The sequence below is a fragment of the Trichosurus vulpecula genome, chromosome 7 (assembly GCF_011100635.1).
Source record: "Trichosurus vulpecula isolate mTriVul1 chromosome 7, mTriVul1.pri, whole genome shotgun sequence".
Taxonomy (NCBI): Eukaryota; Metazoa; Chordata; class Mammalia; order Diprotodontia; family Phalangeridae; genus Trichosurus; species Trichosurus vulpecula.
Window position 1 is genome coordinate 76,541,310 of NC_050579.1, and position 18,020 is coordinate 76,559,329.

Here is an 18,020-nt window from a genome sequence, read left to right on the forward strand (position 1 = left end):
CACATATCCAATATGCCAGAGGTAAGAAAGATTTCAACCCATATGTCTTCCTGGTTTTCAGGAGTAGCTATACCACTACTCCCTTCCACACACCAGTCTCTATATCATAAAATCAGAATATAATAATTTGTGTATATAGGTATCTTCTCTCTGACTACATTTGAAACCCCCTGAGCAACCCTGTGTATTGAAAAGCAGAGCTGTCACTTAGTGCTCAGCACTAGAGCTTTTAAAACTTGCTCGCTTCATCAAAAAAACTTTGCTCTCAGATGTTTTATTAATAAATATATAACGCTGCAGGTGGCATTTTAAAACTTAATACAGAATCAATGCTCTAATAGCTAAAATGTCTACATAACTGCAATGTTGTCAAAATAAAAACTATCCGTATCTCAAAGGTACTTTCTCAATTTCAAAACTGATAAAATTTCATTTAGTACAGGATTCATTCTGAGAGATGAATGAATTATCTTTTAATTTGTAACTTACTTAAATGTATTTCATAATCCTTAAACTCATTAATTTTTATTCTCCCAATGCAGAAGCCTTGGTTATAGAGTGACCTTTAAACAGTTGTCAGATATTTATTGGTAAAAGAACAAACCTAAGGACCAGACATGAGGTCACACTGTAATCTGACATCAATAAACCTAGCTGTTTAAAGAGAAGTGACAGAAAAATGTTTTGAACCTTGGGAGAGAGCATGTTATTCATTTGACAGAAAGTCTTTGGGAAGTGAAAATTATAACCCCTGCATTTGTAAACACATAAATTATCCTTGTAATAGTCAAGAATGTTCTTTAACCCCATCCTCTACTTCCACCCACCCATCCCATCTTCAGCATTGTACGGTCTGCTGATACATTCTTATAGCATTAGTAACTTTCTTGATATTCACAAGGTACTTTCATGATTAGTAGGAAATCTTTAGCAGACACAAAAGATGAAAGATGAAACTGCAGCGAGAGCATGGCAAACCTGAAAGATCTATTAGTGCGTAAATCTACTAAAATAAAATTAAAAAAAAAAAAAACAAAAAACAAAAGAGATAGAGAGAACTAACAAGCTACAGTAAAAGTTATGTCTTTAAAGCAGTAGATTATAACAGGGTGGGAAATGTTTAATATGTGTCCTCCTGAAAAGCAGTTACTGTCTTTCATGTTTAAAAAACCAGCTGGTATATTTTCACAGCATCTAGATTTATGGTAAAAAGCCATAGAAATATAATATTATTATTCCTTTCCCACCCTGGCAGAGAATAAACATGAATTCAGAAGCACAGTAGAGTGAAAACAAAGAAGAGAAAAGAGAAAAGGCAGCAGAGAAAGACAGAAAAGGTGAATACAGAGCTACAGAAGTGTTTATTGAGCATGCTACAGAGGTAAGCAGAGTACACATAAAATGAAATTAAACGACCGTCAAACCTCCCAACTTTGTTAGAAAATTAATTTTTAATTGTGCCGCTTCCAAACTATACTGAATTTTACATTTCTAAAGATGTAAAAACCCAACTAATAGAAAATATACATGACCATTTTGTCTACATAGATAACAGAATCTATGAATCTTGAAACTAAGTACATCAATTTCAAAAAGTATTGGTCATTTAAACAGAATCAACAATTCAGATTGACAAGAATTGTTCAAATTAATTTGACCTGTAGATTCTGAGCCATGTTTATAGTAAAGTCAGATCTATTCCTAAATACAAAATAGTTTGAAGATTTATTAAAACTGAATATTACAATGCAAGGTAAATTAAGACTAAAGGCACATAAACTTTGGTCCCACCTGGTTGTCAGTTTTAGAAAACTGCCACAAAATTAATCTTCCTGCAAATTTTCGCAGTACACTTTCTTTATCTTTGAAAAATACATGCACCAGTTCCTGAACTAGCTAGACCAGTCTGCACATGCTCAGAAATCCACAACCATATTCCAAATCTTAATTACAAACTAAAGATGGCAATATATATTTAAATGCACATAAGTCATGTCAACTTCAAAAACATCTACGAAAAATATTCAGCCACAAACAAGACATTACTTAGTGCTGACATTTATATGATACGTCCCACAAGAGTGTGTACAAAAAGGTTAAGATTCCACAACGCTTTCCACATAGGGCTCAAACTTACAGAAATCACTTTTGTTGTCTTAAGAAATTAATACTCTGCACCCTTGTTAATTTTAACTAATGCCTACATTCATAACTGAATCTAGACCAGAATCATGAGATACAGAAGGCCAATGTACCTTAAAGGAAGAAAGCCTGAGGCAGTAGAAATAAAAAATAAAATAAAATAAAATGCTGTGTTTTATTCTTTCAATGTTATGTATCTCATCTGATTAAATAGAAAGAAATGTGATAAGCCAATAATAAAAAATAAGTTCCAAGCAGGAGAAACAAAAACTTAACCTTTTTACACACCCCTGCCTAAACATATTTTAATTCCCATGTAACAATGTGCCCTAGACAACCAATTCCTTTTTCTAGTAAATGCATTCTAGCAATACTAGTTTTCCTTTTTAAGGCACGTATGTCAACTAAGTTGGAAAAAAAACGTGGGATTTAACTGAAATCTTTTCAACAGACAATAAAATGGATTCCCTATACAACAGATGAAAAAAAAAGCAGTTAATACCTCTGCCTTTTAACATATGCATTTCATTTTATTATAACCAAGGAATGATAACAGCATGAAAAAACCCAAAAGTCAAACTCTGGTCCCCACTTTTCTGAACAGTCAACAGGTGATGACACTGACAATGTGATTCACCCTAAATCTTTATCTCTTTTTTTAAATTGTTGATTTGGAGAAGGAAACTCTCAGATGGTGATTTTCTCCAAGGTTATAATTATGAAGGTCAATCAGTGCCTGGATAGCCTCTTCCACTGTTGCCATTTGAAGAAGCGCCATCTTGTGATCTCTTCTGAAACAAAATTACCAAGTTAAAAATGTGACAAGTACTAGAGAACCTAAATACTTGATTGAGTGTTTGTGGGGGAGGGAAGACTAGGGAGAAAAATTAAAAATAAGAATCTCTTTGAGGAGAAACAATATAAACTACCTAGAATAAACATGTATTTCTATATTTTTAAAAAATTAAAAAACAAGGAAGCTTGCTTACTGAAAAAATTTAAATGCTTTCACAGTGCCCCCAGTGTTAGCAAAAAGTGTACGTAGATCTTCTTCTGCTACTGACGGACTAGAAAAAGTAGAGAGAAAAATAGGAAGAGTTAGTTAAGTTCTACCTTATGGCACAAATGCACATGCCCTTCACATTTACCTACTGAAATACTTACGGAATATTGGAAAGGTGAAGAGTGGCTGATGGAGGAAATATATTCTGAAAATTTTTAGAGCCAGGCTTCTTAAAGCGATGTAATGGGGAGTTACCAAAATCTTTAGTTAGGCCTTGGTCATCAAGTCCCTCTCGAGGTAGTTGTACAGTCTGATGCTTGGAGAGAGTAACCCGAATAATCTTCCCATACATTTTTTGTCCATTCAGATGGTTCATTGCTAAGGAAAGAAGGCATATTTTAAAATACATACCAAAACAAATATAGTGATGATGTCCCAAAGGGTAAATTAAAAAACATTATTAGTATATTTATTTGAAATTCATTATTAAAAAAAAACCTAAACAAATTAAGCTTCACATAAAGAAATAACAAGGTAAATTTACTTTATTACTAATCCAAAGATTTACTGGATTGTTTTAGGTTATAGTCAACCATAATAAGTAATATTATTACTAATGTTGTAATATTAATATAATATTAATAATAAATGTTACTACTAAAAACTCTGCCATTCAATATATTGTAATGAACTCTGAGGTAAATAAGAGGAACCATTAGCAGTTTAACATTCTTTCTGAAATAATGAATTAGAATAAATGTCAATGCAGAATAATGAACTGAGGTTAAAACACAGCTATTTTTACAAATATTTCCATTTTTTACTCTATACATGTGAAATGGACAATCTATTTTTTTAAAAAGTTAACTATTCCTCAAATCTTTCCATCATCCACACTCTCATGACTCTTGAATAGTAGTTACATTTTCTGATCTGTCACATACTTGGACCATATTAAAGTTTTAAGTTAAATAGCTAAGAGTAGAATTAGTTATTAACACAAAGGTAAAAGGCAGTGTGTCAGGAGACAACAGGGAGAACATTGGATCATCAATCAGAAGACCTAGGGTTCTAATCGTGCCTTTATTCCTACTGAGCCGTGTCACTTTAGGTGCGTTATAAGTGGATCCCCAGTTTTCAGATGTGGTGAAACCTTGGGCTTTTGAAAATTGTGAGAAGTAGAGTGATGCCACAAGCTACCAAGCCAGAAAGGTTTTGGAGACAATGCCCAGTGAAAGAATACACATCTTCTCAGAGTTCAAAAAGGTTTGCAGCACCAACTGACCACCACGTGATGATTTTCACCCCCAATCGCAACAGCTCACAAAGACTAACTACTAAGGCATCTAGAGGAACTTGCAATCTAGATTGATAAAGTGAGTTCTCACATCAAAGAAATCATGCCAAGTACATGTATTATATCTTCAGTATTGTGGGAGAGAAAGAGAAGATATAGGACAATGCACTCAGCTCTCAAGGGAATTTAAAATCTGACTGGGTTTACAAACAAATTTGCATAAATTTTCTTACCTGCCTACTATACAAGGTTGTTGTTAAGATCAAATGAGGTTATAGGTGAACATGCTTTGGAAAGGCATAGAGTCATAGAGATATATGAAATCACAAGGGCAACTACTTTCTCTGGTCATATATAGCTATTGTGATTTACAAAAACAAATATTCCTTTTTTTCTTCCATTTTTAAGGTCTATAGCATCTCTATATCATTCTCGGATTTTTAACTGTGTCCAGATGTAAAAATTCTCCCCTTATGGTGTAGAATGTTCCACAATAACTTGTACCTGAATAAACTCAATCATGAAATCCCATAATGCACTCTATATGAGTACAGAAAACTTTCAATTATCCATAGAAATGAGGATAAAATCCTTTTATTAGAGAGCCTTATAAACTCAAACCATGAATTATTCAATATTTTAAATGAAGTTTTATTTATTCCAATTTTTCTTAGAGACAAATAAAAGTATACATATTTTAAAGCATTTGTCTTCAAGGAAGTATATAGACAAAAAGCAAAATATCAAAAGCTAAGGATAACAGGGGCTTGGATACTTCAATGGTATCCTCCATATAGCAAGAGAAAGTAAGGAAGAAGCTCATCATGTTAAGCTGACCCCTTGAGACAAACTTACAGAAGGTCACAGAAAAGAGACATGAGATAGGCAGACATGGTTGGGTTGTAATCTGTATCACAGAGGAAAATATCCAAATTGATGAGATCACATATGCATTTGAGTAGTTTTATTAGTTTAAAATACTGGACATGTCAGCTTGAAAAACAATACTGTAAGGGTTGAGTTTTAGAAAAAAAGTTAAGGATAGAAGAAGGAACCTCCTTCAGAAGGTACCAACTAAAATGGGAATGGAGAAATAAAATCTAAGGCATCAGAAAACTCTAAGAACAAAAAGGCTCTGGGATAATAAATAGAAATAGCAGTAAAAAGTGGCAAGCAGCAGGGAAATTGAGCACATGTACAAACATAAATGACTGATCACGGTCTTATTCATTTGATGGGTTACTATTAGTTTAAGTTTTACTTCCTTCTGCATACTCTCCAGTACAAGTATGCTCAATGAAAAGAACAGTGAGACAGTAGAAGAGATAAAAGTTAGGAAACCTAGATAATATGAAATTGAATAATCATATCCCAAATAAGCAAGAGTAACCTATACACTTAAAGAAAGCTATGTAGCTTCTGTTTACAATCACACAAAGTAAAATACTTCTAGAAAGTATAGTCTACATTCATTTTAAACATAATTCAGCAATTCAAGACGTACAAGTTGGTATGCTCATGATATTTCTGTATATAGCAGCCAAGTTGTTTTTTTTTAGAGATTCCAACTTTATAAGGAAATGAAAACACTGAAGATATTTTTGCAAATAGCTCACCAAAATATGAAAAGTAAAAGCTTTTTAAAAAATAAAAGTAACAAATAACTTACTGTAGTGGCAACACAACCTTTGTGGTACCTTTCAGCACCCAAATAATGTGACATTTGGGAAAAGCAGAACAAATAACTCATCAGATTATGAAAGTAAAAGTTTTTTTTTTAAAAAAAAATAAAGGTAACAATTAACTTACTGTGGTGATAATATAACCTTTCTGGTACCTTTCAGCACCCAAATAATGTGACATTTGGGAAAAGCAGAATGGCTATTTTTAAAGAACTTTTTCTTTGTCAGTATTATTCAATTTAAAAAAAAAAGTTATTAGCTGGAAAAACCAGTGTCTACATAATATCTTTCTAAGGACATGCAAGTAGTTTTAAAAATTTGGTCTGTATATTTTATGTTTTCTAAAATATACATTAATCCTATTCATATGAAATAATTAAGATATTTATAAAACTTACCACAGTGCCCAGCACACAGCAAGCACTTAATGTTTGTTCCTTTCTCTTTACTCCTAAATATTATCTACTACTCCTATCTTCACTATTTTCATTGGCATTCATTGTTCCCATGTTACTAAAGTAGTGCAACAAAGCATCTGCATACAGGAAATCCACTAGATTCTCCCATGAACACAGATTCCCATTAAAACCAAGCAGAATAAGAACAGAAAGCTGTATTTTAGGCAAAATGGTGAACTCTAAAAGACAACAGTAACAATGTCCATTGTCTCAATCTCCCTTGACCAAACCCCCAGGCCTTGGGGATGAATAAGTATTTTCAAAGACATATTCACAAGAATTTTTTTAAAATTATTTTTACATAATTTTCCACAGCATCAATGAGGGTGATGATGAACAGAAGGAAATTCCAAATTCTTTTTCAGCACAATCAGAAGACTAATAATTCATGCTAGGGAATTTAAAGCTAAAGGGAAGAGAATGAAAAATAAAGGCAGCAAAGGATTTCAGAGTACACAGTTTGTGATATTAAGTGTAATAAAAGAAATACTTATTTCAAGCAACAGAGATTAAGATGAACTTGTGATTTCAAATGAATAAGAAACTCCATGTGAGCAAACTCTTGTTGCTAATGGAGATCAACACTTACACTCTGTAATCTTTCATCCTTTAAAGAGTTATATGAGTCACCAAGGGTCTTACTCAGGGTCACTTAGCCTGTACATGTCAGAAGAAAGACTTGAACCCTGGTCTTCCTAGCTTTTAGATCAGCTCCTTATACACTATACAATACTTTCTCATATTTCAAACCTTATGATATTAGAAACCTCCATTACGATGAATTCTCCAAATGACACATGTAGGCTCAGTAAATATAGTGTTCTAAAAGTCTTAGTGCTGTTTTAAAAAGCTACAAAAGCTTAAAACTGCACTAATACTTTTGGGATATCCTTTATGCTCATACTAAATAAATCATTATGTGCAAAAACAAACTAGAGCAAACAAACTCTAGTTCCAAGGGCTCACTCAAGGCCAATCACACTGAGGCAAAGGGAAAATAACAAAGGGATAGGGGAGTGCTTCTACCCTGATACTGAGTATCAACATTCCTTCTTGTAATAAAGCTTTTCTTCAATGTTTTCTAAACTGCAAAATTTCAGAACTGGGATACTGGAGGCCCCTAAAAAAGATATCTGCAAAGCACTTAGTCCAGTGTCTGACATATAGTAGGCTCTTGATAAATGCTTGTTCCCGTTCCCTCTTCCCATCTATTCCAACACATAGCTGAATAAGCATATCCTTTATTACATACCTGGTACATGATAATCCAATGTCTGCTTGAAAAGCCCTGGGGAAGGAAACTTATGCCTTCCCAAGGCAACCCATTCCATTTTTAAATAGTTTTGTTATTAAAATTTTTTTCCTGACATCATGTCTAAATTTATTTCTTTGTAACTTTCACCCATCCCTCCTACTTGGTTCTTTGGAGCCAAGCAGAAAAAGCCTAGTCTTTCTTTGAAGATAGCTGTCATTACTCCACCCCTTACCCCTTCTTCCCAGGTCTCCCTTTGAGGAAGATACATGAAGAAGAGTGATAGTTCAAGGCTTCTTCTTTTCTTCTGAATTAGACACCTGACTGTGAGGCAACAGAGAGATATCAGGTGGGAGAAATAGAAATTATCTAAAGAGCAGCTTATTGTTGGCATGGAAATAATGAAGAGAATACCTAAGGGAAAACAAGCCAGGAGTAGGGAGAGTTTAGCTTTTGTAGATGGAAAGCAAAAATAAGAACCAGCTGAGTCTGCTGCACCTATACTAAGGACTGAGGCCATAATAATCCCTAAGGAAAGAATAAGTTAGTGTAAGGTGAAATTACTGAAAAGCAACAAGAACCTTAAACATAAGGTGGTGAAACATCGTGAGGGTTGCCACAGCAATCACGTTGTAAAAAAATAATACTGAAAATGCAATAATAAATACAAATTATACTGGAGAATTAAACATAAATAGATTATACATTAACCAAAGTAAATGTCATTGGAAATGACTGGATGTGCTTCATAAGTGAGATTTTCTTTTTCATCCTGGCCAAAGAATTAATCTATGAAATAATTATAGTCATGAGTGGAAAATGACAATTACAGATATTTGCATTAAAAACAACTATTCAGTATTTGATGTGCAAAGTTGGTAAAGCTACATTTTATTTTCTTCCAGGGATTAAGAATACAACCAAAATAACTTTAAAATGGACTAAAAGGAATTAGTATACTTTAAAAATCTGTAATTGAAGATTTAGAGCACAAACATGTAATCTAGTCTTACCAAGTTGTGATTGGTTTCCATCAGCCATCTGTATAAGTGCACTGTCTTTCTTATTGTATAAAATCTTCACACGTTGCACATCCCCATAAACACCTTTTTGAAGTCAGAGAGGTAATCCAAAAATGAAATTAATTTTAAGGGCAAGTCAACTAAACAGTATAATTCTGACATATCAATGAAACATTCAGACATCAACAAGATCACTCACTCAAATCTTAACATTCATACCAATGAGTAAAGAAGATCAAGATTTTGAACAGTGAATTTTGAAAAGAATAAATTTTTGATAAACCCTCAAAGCTATGTGAATGATATTAAATTAAAGACCATGCAAAATAAATTAGCATGCATTAAAACAAATTTTGTGTCTATGGAGAGTTTTTAAACAGCAAAAGAAAAATAGCAAAAGATTTACTATTCAACTTTAAGCCAAAGTGCTAGCTACAAATAAGAATTAAGGTGAAACAAAAATCAAATCAATAATAAAAGTATAGTGCTAACAATAACATACCGAAGAGGGTAAACAGACTTTGGGGCGTAACCATCTTTAGAAGGAGAGAAGAGCAAGCAGCGTAAGACAAGAAGAGAGAAGAGTCGAGGAAGAGCGGAGATGAACAGATCATCCATAACGAAGGGTGGTTCCCGCAGAATGGTGAGGTGGTCATGGATCATGGTTCAAGGCGGTTAATTGGGGCAAGTTGGTCCGAGGAACATTTGTTCAAGCACAGAAGCATGAACATAGGGAATGGAGACAGGGAATGAAGACAAGGACAAGGAAAATAAAGGATAAGACAGGGAAGGGAATGGGCATTTGGGAAAAGACAAGGAAAGGGAAGGTGAACACATAGGGAAAAGGATGAAATGGGGAAGGGAAACAGCAATGCAGAAGAAAAATAAGGAATTGGGGAACAAAAAAAATAAAATATAGGTCAGTACATAGGAAATGCAGGAATTTGGTCAGAAAATGGTTGGTTTATGTACTGTACAAGAAAAACTGAGTAAAATGTAGTCACCCAAGACAAATATGGGTAAAGTACATCCATATCAAAGAGTAAATTACAGCATTTCATCTCAACATGGGGGGAGGGAGGAGAAAGCATGCAATAGGAATTTTAAACTTTGAACTTCAACTGCATAAGCATGGCTGGTTATGAAATGCAGGCAAAAGTTTTTTTCAAAAGAAAAAGGCACTCTGATTCAAACATTTTAGCATGCAAAACTGTGGATGACAAAATAGGATCAAATGATAAAATAAGCTTAATGTTCACATTAACAGAGGCCAATTGAAATGAAACAAATATTCAAGCTAGACATCATAAATTGATACATCAAGCTTCCCACATTTCATACCAGCTTTCACAGCAATCAAAATAAAATATACGAGACATAAAATGTAGAACTAAAGGAAAAAACCCCTTAGATTTCAGATTTAACAAGAAAGAAAAAATACTAAAGGTGAAGAGTTGTTTTTTTTTTTTAAAAGAAGACAATGACTAAAAACTGCAAAGAAAAAATTACTAAGAAAGACTGGAAGAGTGCCTCGTCAAGATCTTTGGGAGAACCTTCAAAGAAAAATGTATTAGAGTAGTTCACATAAAATAAGATTTTAAAAATGCAATGACATGTAAGCATGAAATGAACAAGCAAATTATCAGAAAAGACGAGCAAAACTGTTTTAGAGTTAAATCTGCAAATTAGATTACATTTGCGTTTGAAAACATAAAATGTAAAATAAAAAAGCCAAACAATAGCACATAACCATATTTTTCTTAGGAAAAATAGGTAGCGATATATAAAGAAAAATATAAATGACTGTCTAGGAAAATAAAGTATTTTCTTAAGTAATTTTATTCAGAAGTAGACATAAACAGAAAATACTTTGACTAACATGTATGTAAGGAAAAATGTAAAAAAAAAAATGATAAACTTTCACAAATGAAATGGAGTTAAAAGAACAAAAGCTAGTAAATAAATGGTTTCACTAACCTCTTCATTTAAATTGCTAACCAACAGGACTGTGTTGCCACCAGCTGAGACTCCAGGCATACCCACTCGGCCAGCAGCAGCTGCAGCAGCTGCTGCAGCAGCATTTGGAATAGCCAAAGGACTCAGAGCTCCTGGAACAGCTGCAACAGGAAGCCCTAATTTTAAAATAAAGCGTATTTTACGAAACACACACAAGTCTTTTACAAAAATCTACTTAAGCATGATGGCTGCACAGCTTACAGCTGACCACGCCAAAGAGCGTGATATTTTCTCATGCTTAAATGAAACCGACTGGGGATAAATGAAGAAGCTCCTGCTGGTTCAAGCATGTACCTAAATTTTCTGGTAAAAAATTAAGTACAACCTTTTAGATTCACAAACAATCCACTTTGCACACAAAAGAAAATCATGCTGAACGTTATTTCCTAAGCAGAAAATTATCTCGAGAAAAGCTTGTAAAAATTCATTGGGTTACATCTAGAAATTGTAATTAAGAAATGTCTTTATTATTATAATACTAGTCCATATTGCTAACAGCGGTAGCAACTTTCTTCTTACTATCTTTCCCTCAAACTCACATTTGGAATAAGGTAGCTAATTATAGTTTAGGAAACAAATACAGCCTTTTCATTCAATACAAATCACCCATATTATCATATTTTTAATTCATCAAGATGACCTAAAGTGAATTTTATGAAGATCATAAAAGTGTTAATTCCACACTGAAGCTAAACAGCTAAAATGAATACAAGTTCTATTAAACATTACACCCTCACTATAGGGAACAAAAAGACTAGGGATTTCTAATATCACTTTTTCTCCAGGTTCAATTCTTTATTTCAATTAATCAACAAGGCATTTATTAGCTTCTATGTGCCAGGCACTGTGCTGAGTTCTTTGAATTTTCCCTTACTCTTTCCTAATTAGTTTTTCTACTCCTTCCTCACGGATTTGTTTCATCACCACTCACTGACCTTTGCTTGTTCCTAAATTTTTTCCCTCTTATTAGTTATTTTATGGATATATCAATTCCATATTGTGGAACTTTTTCCTCTTATTATCATCAATTTTTCATTTTCTAATTAATTCAGAACCCTTTCAATTCTTCATATCAACTAACTCTCTCAAGTTAATTTAACATTTCATATGGAGGGGTAAGTGGAAATTGTGTATCTTTCCTATAAAAACATGGAAATGACATAGCACAGAAGAGTTGGCACAATAGGATGTCTCCGGTTTCATTTATTCATTCTTTGCCTGTAACCTCTTTGAACATGCCATTTAGACATGCTACTTTTACTTTAGATTATTTGATTTTCTAATCTTTTCCAGTTAGTTTTCTGACATTCTCACTTCATGGAAATTCTAACTGGCTTTCTACTGCAGTCACAGGAGTACTCAAAGAGCTTTTTCCTACTCTTATTTTTCCTTAACCTCTCTGCTGTCTCTTAGTAAAACACTTTCTCTCAAAAAGGGACATCTTTTTCTTTATATCATTGTTCAATACTTCCTTTAGACAGTTTTGTTTGAATAGTCAAATCATTTCATTAAAGTTGCATAGGATGGACACACATCCAGTATTGCTATAAAATTCTAGACTCATTTACTGATGTCAAATACAGTTTCTAATTCCCTTGTCTTCTCACTATCTGTATTCCAGCAAAAGGAATAGCATAAGAGTCTATTAAATGCCTAACTGATTTACGTCATTCAGCAAACAGTCAACAACAGCATGCCTCCAAAACATTTAAAGTATGCGTTAATCCAGAAACAGCAAGGATATATTGGAAAGAAACCAGAGGAGGAAATGGTCCAAACCCTGGCTCAGCTCCTTCTGGTATGATCTTGGGCAAGCTATTTTATCCCTGTGGACTTGAATTTTGTCGCCTGTAAACTGTGCAGGCATAATGAGCTACAACATCTCTATTGTCTATCCCAGTTCTAACTCTATGATCCTACATGAAAAGAAGCACTTCAGGACAACATGGCAATTTAATCTTGAAAAGAAAGTTCAACTAAGGAGTTTAACCAGCCAGTCCATTACCCATATAGAAAAGGGCAATAAACTTCTACATTTTAACTTACCAATTCAGGATAAAATGTTAAATATTCTTATAAAGTCACCTATGTTACCAAAATTAAAAACCAAAGCTGGTTTTGCCTAATTTGCAGAAGGTACCAAAGAATAGGATTATATATCTTAAGCTAGATGGGATCTTAGAAGCCAGTAAGTTCAACTCCTTCATTTTAGAGATAAGGAAACTGAAGTACATAAAAGTAAAGGCACTTGCCAAGGGTCAGACAACTAGTCGGTATTGGAGGCAGGATTGAGCCTAGGTTTTCTTGGCCAAGTACAATGCCCTATTCACCGTCATACTATTTCTCAAACTAATAAAAATGATATCAAACAAAATATTGTGGGAATGTTTGCACAACGTTACATAATCAAAATCCTTCAAGGCTTCCATTATTTAATAGATTTATGATTTCATCTATGTAGGTATTCCCCCTATTGGTACAGATCACAACCCTTTCTCATCTTCTCATCCTTTGTGAATGTGCACATATCACGTGTGTGTGAAATGAAAAACACATTTTTAAAAAGGCCAGAAAAAAATTCTATTTCATTCATAAATTTTCGCTACTTCTAATACACAGCATTGGTTTGGAATCCATATATAAAAATAATCAAAGCTAATTTAGACATATCAATCTAAGCATGACATCTAATACAGTGCTAATGGTCTATTTTTTTTTTAGAAAAAAAAATTTCTTCTAGAAACAAAGTTCCAACATGCCACTGTATGTCTTATATGATTAAATAAAACACTCTAATTAAAGAAAAGAAGCTTCAAAAGTCACAGAAAATGTGTTCAGCACAGAATTACATAAAGGATTTAAGATGGCTGTACTCAGGAGCTTAAAAATATTTGTTGAATTTGAAAGAAAAACTGCTTTTACATTCAATTTTCTTTCTGAAATCTGGTTTTATAACTAGATTATCTAGTGAATTTATGACATCAAAGATAGAATGGAACTGATATAAAAGAAACCTACATAAACATTTCGATAAATAGAAAATATCCAAATTTAGGATAGTAGTTGTAATTTGTATTTACTCCAGCAAATTCATGAGAATTTTATTTTAAATTCCATCGACTATATTGCATTTTTGTAAATGAAACATTGAGCTGGAGTGGAAATAAGATTCAACTTTTCTACTAGTTAAAAAATGGAGTAATAAACATTTAATATTTATCTCAGGAATAGATATTCTATATCAGAGCATAGCTGAGGCTGGCAGTTACCAGCATGCTTATCAAAGAATGACATATCAGGCCATCCAGTCTGGCACATCAGCCTTTGACTGCTGCCTTCACTATCTACAGTATCTCCAATTATTCTTCCTTATTTTCCATCACCATTCTGGGACAATCTGTTCAAATGTGAGATAGTCTAGACTTCTTCCCCAACTGTTTCTCCTTAGGCATCAGGGGCAGAATTTAAATGATAAGAGGGAATCACTGCACCAATATGTATATCCCACCCCTCATCAAGTACAAATGATAACTTAGGTTGCTAAAATATTAGAGATGTGTAAACTGTTTATAGAATTGTTAAAAGGACCTAGAAGCCAGGAAGTGTTCCTTATGTCTAATCTAAAATCTCTCCAATACAAAAGGTTATACAGTATTGCAATACCATAAAAACCTTTCTATTCCTTTGGAAATCACTATTCTCAACTTCAATGGTCAACATCTTTTAGCAGACATTTATGTTTTTACATATAATTTTGATCACAAAAACAGAACCTTTTTTTTGTTAGGCAGTTGTGACTTGATTTTATTCTCCTATTCCTGGGAATTCAGGTTTCCACAGGCTATTCACCTAGTTTAAATATAATCAGAATAGCTGGACAGAAAAAAGTGGCCAAATGGCTGCATTTATCTGTTTTGGGAGGTGCAGGGAATGGTGGCAGGAGAAAAGGTGAGTTCTAGGCTCTACTGCTGTCCAGAGTTCAGTCAATCAATCAATAAGCATTTATTAAGCATGTGAGCCAGGAACTGGGCTAAATACTGGGGATACATAAAGAGCCAAAAGATAGTCCCTGCTCTGAAGGAGCTCACAATCTAATGTGGGAGAAAACATGGAAACAAATATATACAAATGAGCTATATACAGGAAAAATAGGAAATAACTAATAGAAATAAGGCACTAGAATTAAGAGGGGTTAGGAAAGGCTTGCTGTAAAATATGGTATTTTAGTTGGGACTTAAAGGAAGCCATTTAGGCAGAGATGAGGAGGGAGATCATTCCAAGCATGGGAACAGCTAGAGTAAATGCCCAGAGTCGAGAGATGGAATGTCTTTTTCAGAGAATGTCAAGGAGGTTAATGTCATTAAATGAAGAATATATTGTGTGGATTAATGTGTAAAGAAGTCTGGAAAGGTATAGAAAGGGGTCAAACAGGGCATTTTTATTTGATCCTGGGGATGATAGGGAGGTACTGTAATCTGAGCAGGAGAGGAGGACGGAGGGCAGGACAGCACATGGTTCAGTCTCAGCTTTAGGAAAATCACTTTGGTAGCTGAATGGAGGCTAAATTGGAGTGGGGAATGACTTGAGTCAGGGAGGCCCACGGACTATTGAAACTGTCCAGGCAGGAGGCAATGAGGGCCTGCACCAGAGTGGTGACAGTTTGGGAAGAGAAGGGGGTGTGCTGAAGAGATGTTGCAAAGGTAAAATCAATAGGCCTTGTCAACAGATTGGATATGTGGTGAGGTGGAGTGGGAGGGTGAGAGATCAGGATGACTCCTAGACTGAGAGTTTAGGAGACTAGGAGGTTGAAGTTGCCTTTACATTAATAGGGAAAGGAGGAAAAACACGGAAATTAAAAGACAGAAAAGATAGATTCAGAAATCAAGAGATAATAGAAATGTTAAATCAGTACATAAACAGACAAGAGCTGAAGTCTAATGTTATGTTTTCATTCTGAAGCAATATGTTTTGGTACCTACAACACAGGTCTGACTGACTGTGTCACTCCCCGGCTCCCAAATGACTCAAAGATAAAATACAAACTCTTCTGTTTGGCCCTGCAAACCTGTCACAACACGGTTCTAGTCTATCTTTCCAGGCTTACTGCACATTACTCTTAGTCAAAGATTACATTCCAGCTGAACTGGTACTTCCTGTTCCTCACACATGACATTACATCTCCTTACATGTCTTTGTACAGGATGCTCCCTATGCCTCTGTTCCTTGAATCCTAGTTACTTTTAAGGCTTAGCTAAAATGCCATCTCTTATATGACATCTATAAGATGCTAGGGCCCCTCCTCCAGAAATTACTTAATATTCTGCTGATATATTAATTTGGGTTCACTTATCCATGCTCATGCACTTTCTACCAAAAGACACATATGTTCCTTGAGGTCGGGGCCCATTTCATTTTTATCTTAGTATTTCCAGTGCCAAGCAAACTTTTAGCCATAAAGTGAGTACTTAAAAAAATACTTATTAAGGGAATATATATTCTAACAATAACAATATGGACCCTCAAGTAACAGTCATACTACTTATGTTTTTTTATGTAAGGGCAATATTTAAAAATACAGACACTAAACAAGCAACTCTGGCACAAATTAGTTTTAGTTAATGGTTGGTTGCTTTACTGAAGATTATACTCCTTCAAATTATAGTTTCTGAACTTTAGAAGCTCCTCCCATAAAATTTTAGTAGCTCTTATCCTGATTCTACCATTTATGGTATATAGTCTTATGACATGGGACAAATTAGTTGTCCAACCAATTGTTGGAACCGAGTGTTCTCATATATAAAATGGGAATAAGTATATGCCAAACTATGGATAATAACACCATGGAGTATTATTACAGAGAACTATTCAAAATATGAAATGAAAAATATTATCATATTGTTACTGACTCTGCAATATGGCAAAGTAAATATACCAAGCAGTATCACTTATGTTGTTCAGTCACTTTTTCGGTTGTAGCTGACTCTTTGTGACCCATTTAGGGTTTTCTTGGTGAAGCAGTATGCCATTTCCTTTTCCTACTCATTTTACAGATAAGGAACGGATGCCAACAGTGGCTTGCCCAGGATTACACAGCTAGTAAGTAAGGCCAGATTTAAACTCTGGAAAATGAGTTTTTCTGATTCCAAGCTCAGTGCTCTATCCACTTAGCTGCCTGTAGGATCACTAGAGAAGACAATTTACTTTTATCACAGGTAAACAAAACATTTTTAAAGTATGCACTGGAAGGGTGCTATATGAAGTACTAACCAACTAGGGGATGGAAGTTAAACAAACCTTCTTTATATTTTCTAGGAAATACTTCCCTTCAAGAATCTCCCTTTGCTAAAGCTCCTTGTAGATTGGAAATTTAGGGAAAAGGCAAGAGTTAACATTTAAAGGCAGTAGTATTAGTAATACTAGATCACCTATCCATTCAAATTATCTCTAAAAGTTTAGAAACAGGAGTAACTAACATTACATGTTTTCAGTGAAGTACTCTAAATATCGGAGTAACACAAAAGACTTAACTATTCTACTTGCTAAAGAGTCTAAAGAGCTCATAGATCACTTCTTACGAACGAGGACCACTATAGTTTACTCATTTCCCTCCATTGGAATATTAGGCCTAATTAAAGCTATTTTGTAAGGATGATATTAAAGTGTTTATTAATATCTCATTTGAGTATTTGAAGTTATTATAGCTACTATGATTTAATCTTTTCATAATATCATTAAAGTATTAATATTTACTTTTTAGACCTATTAGGATTTGGCATTATAACCATTTCAATTACAGGCTCATAGATTTGGAGATCAAAGGGACCTTAGAGATGCCTTTAGTGCAACTCCATAATTTTACAAATGAGGAAAGTGAGGCGAAAAGAGCTTAAAGTGACTTTCTCAGGGTCATACAGTGAGACAACTGATTATTAATAAGCAATGATTTGGGGACATTCAGAATTCTCCCCGTTTTTTCTAAAGTCCTCATTTCAAGGACAGATCTGATGACAGTAGATAGGATTAACATTCTATTGTTACCCCACCCAAACTTGCAAGGAATTTAATCTAAAGGCAAACTCCTGGACCACTGTGTTCTACTCAGGTTTGGGTGGAGGACGTAGATCCTTAGTCTACATTTCCTCAAGGCT

General features: G+C 34.1%; 1 protein-coding gene across 5 annotated transcripts in view; it reads right to left on the reverse strand.

Moving 5' to 3' along the window:
* Nucleotides 1-1,342: 1,342 nt before the first annotated feature.
* PTBP2 (polypyrimidine tract binding protein 2) overlaps nucleotides 1,343-18,020 on the reverse strand; it is a 123,311-nt gene continuing 106,633 nt past the window's right edge. For 2 of the 5 annotated variants that reach the window (XM_036767128.1, XM_036767132.1), the window contains 6 exons: nucleotides 10,834-10,988; nucleotides 9,359-9,392; nucleotides 8,848-8,940; nucleotides 3,307-3,523; nucleotides 3,132-3,209; nucleotides 1,343-2,933 (listed from right to left, as the gene is read on the reverse strand). In XM_036767128.1, coding sequence (XP_036623023.1) covers nucleotides 2,801-2,933; nucleotides 3,132-3,209; nucleotides 3,307-3,523; nucleotides 8,848-8,940; nucleotides 9,359-9,392; nucleotides 10,834-10,988 — 710 coding nt within the window. In that variant the 3' untranslated portion in view covers nucleotides 1,343-2,800. The remainder of the gene's footprint in view (nucleotides 2,934-3,131; nucleotides 3,210-3,306; nucleotides 3,524-8,847; nucleotides 8,941-9,358; nucleotides 9,393-10,833; nucleotides 10,989-18,020) is intronic. The other 3 variants (XM_036767130.1, XM_036767129.1, XM_036767131.1) reach the window with 3 other exon arrangements.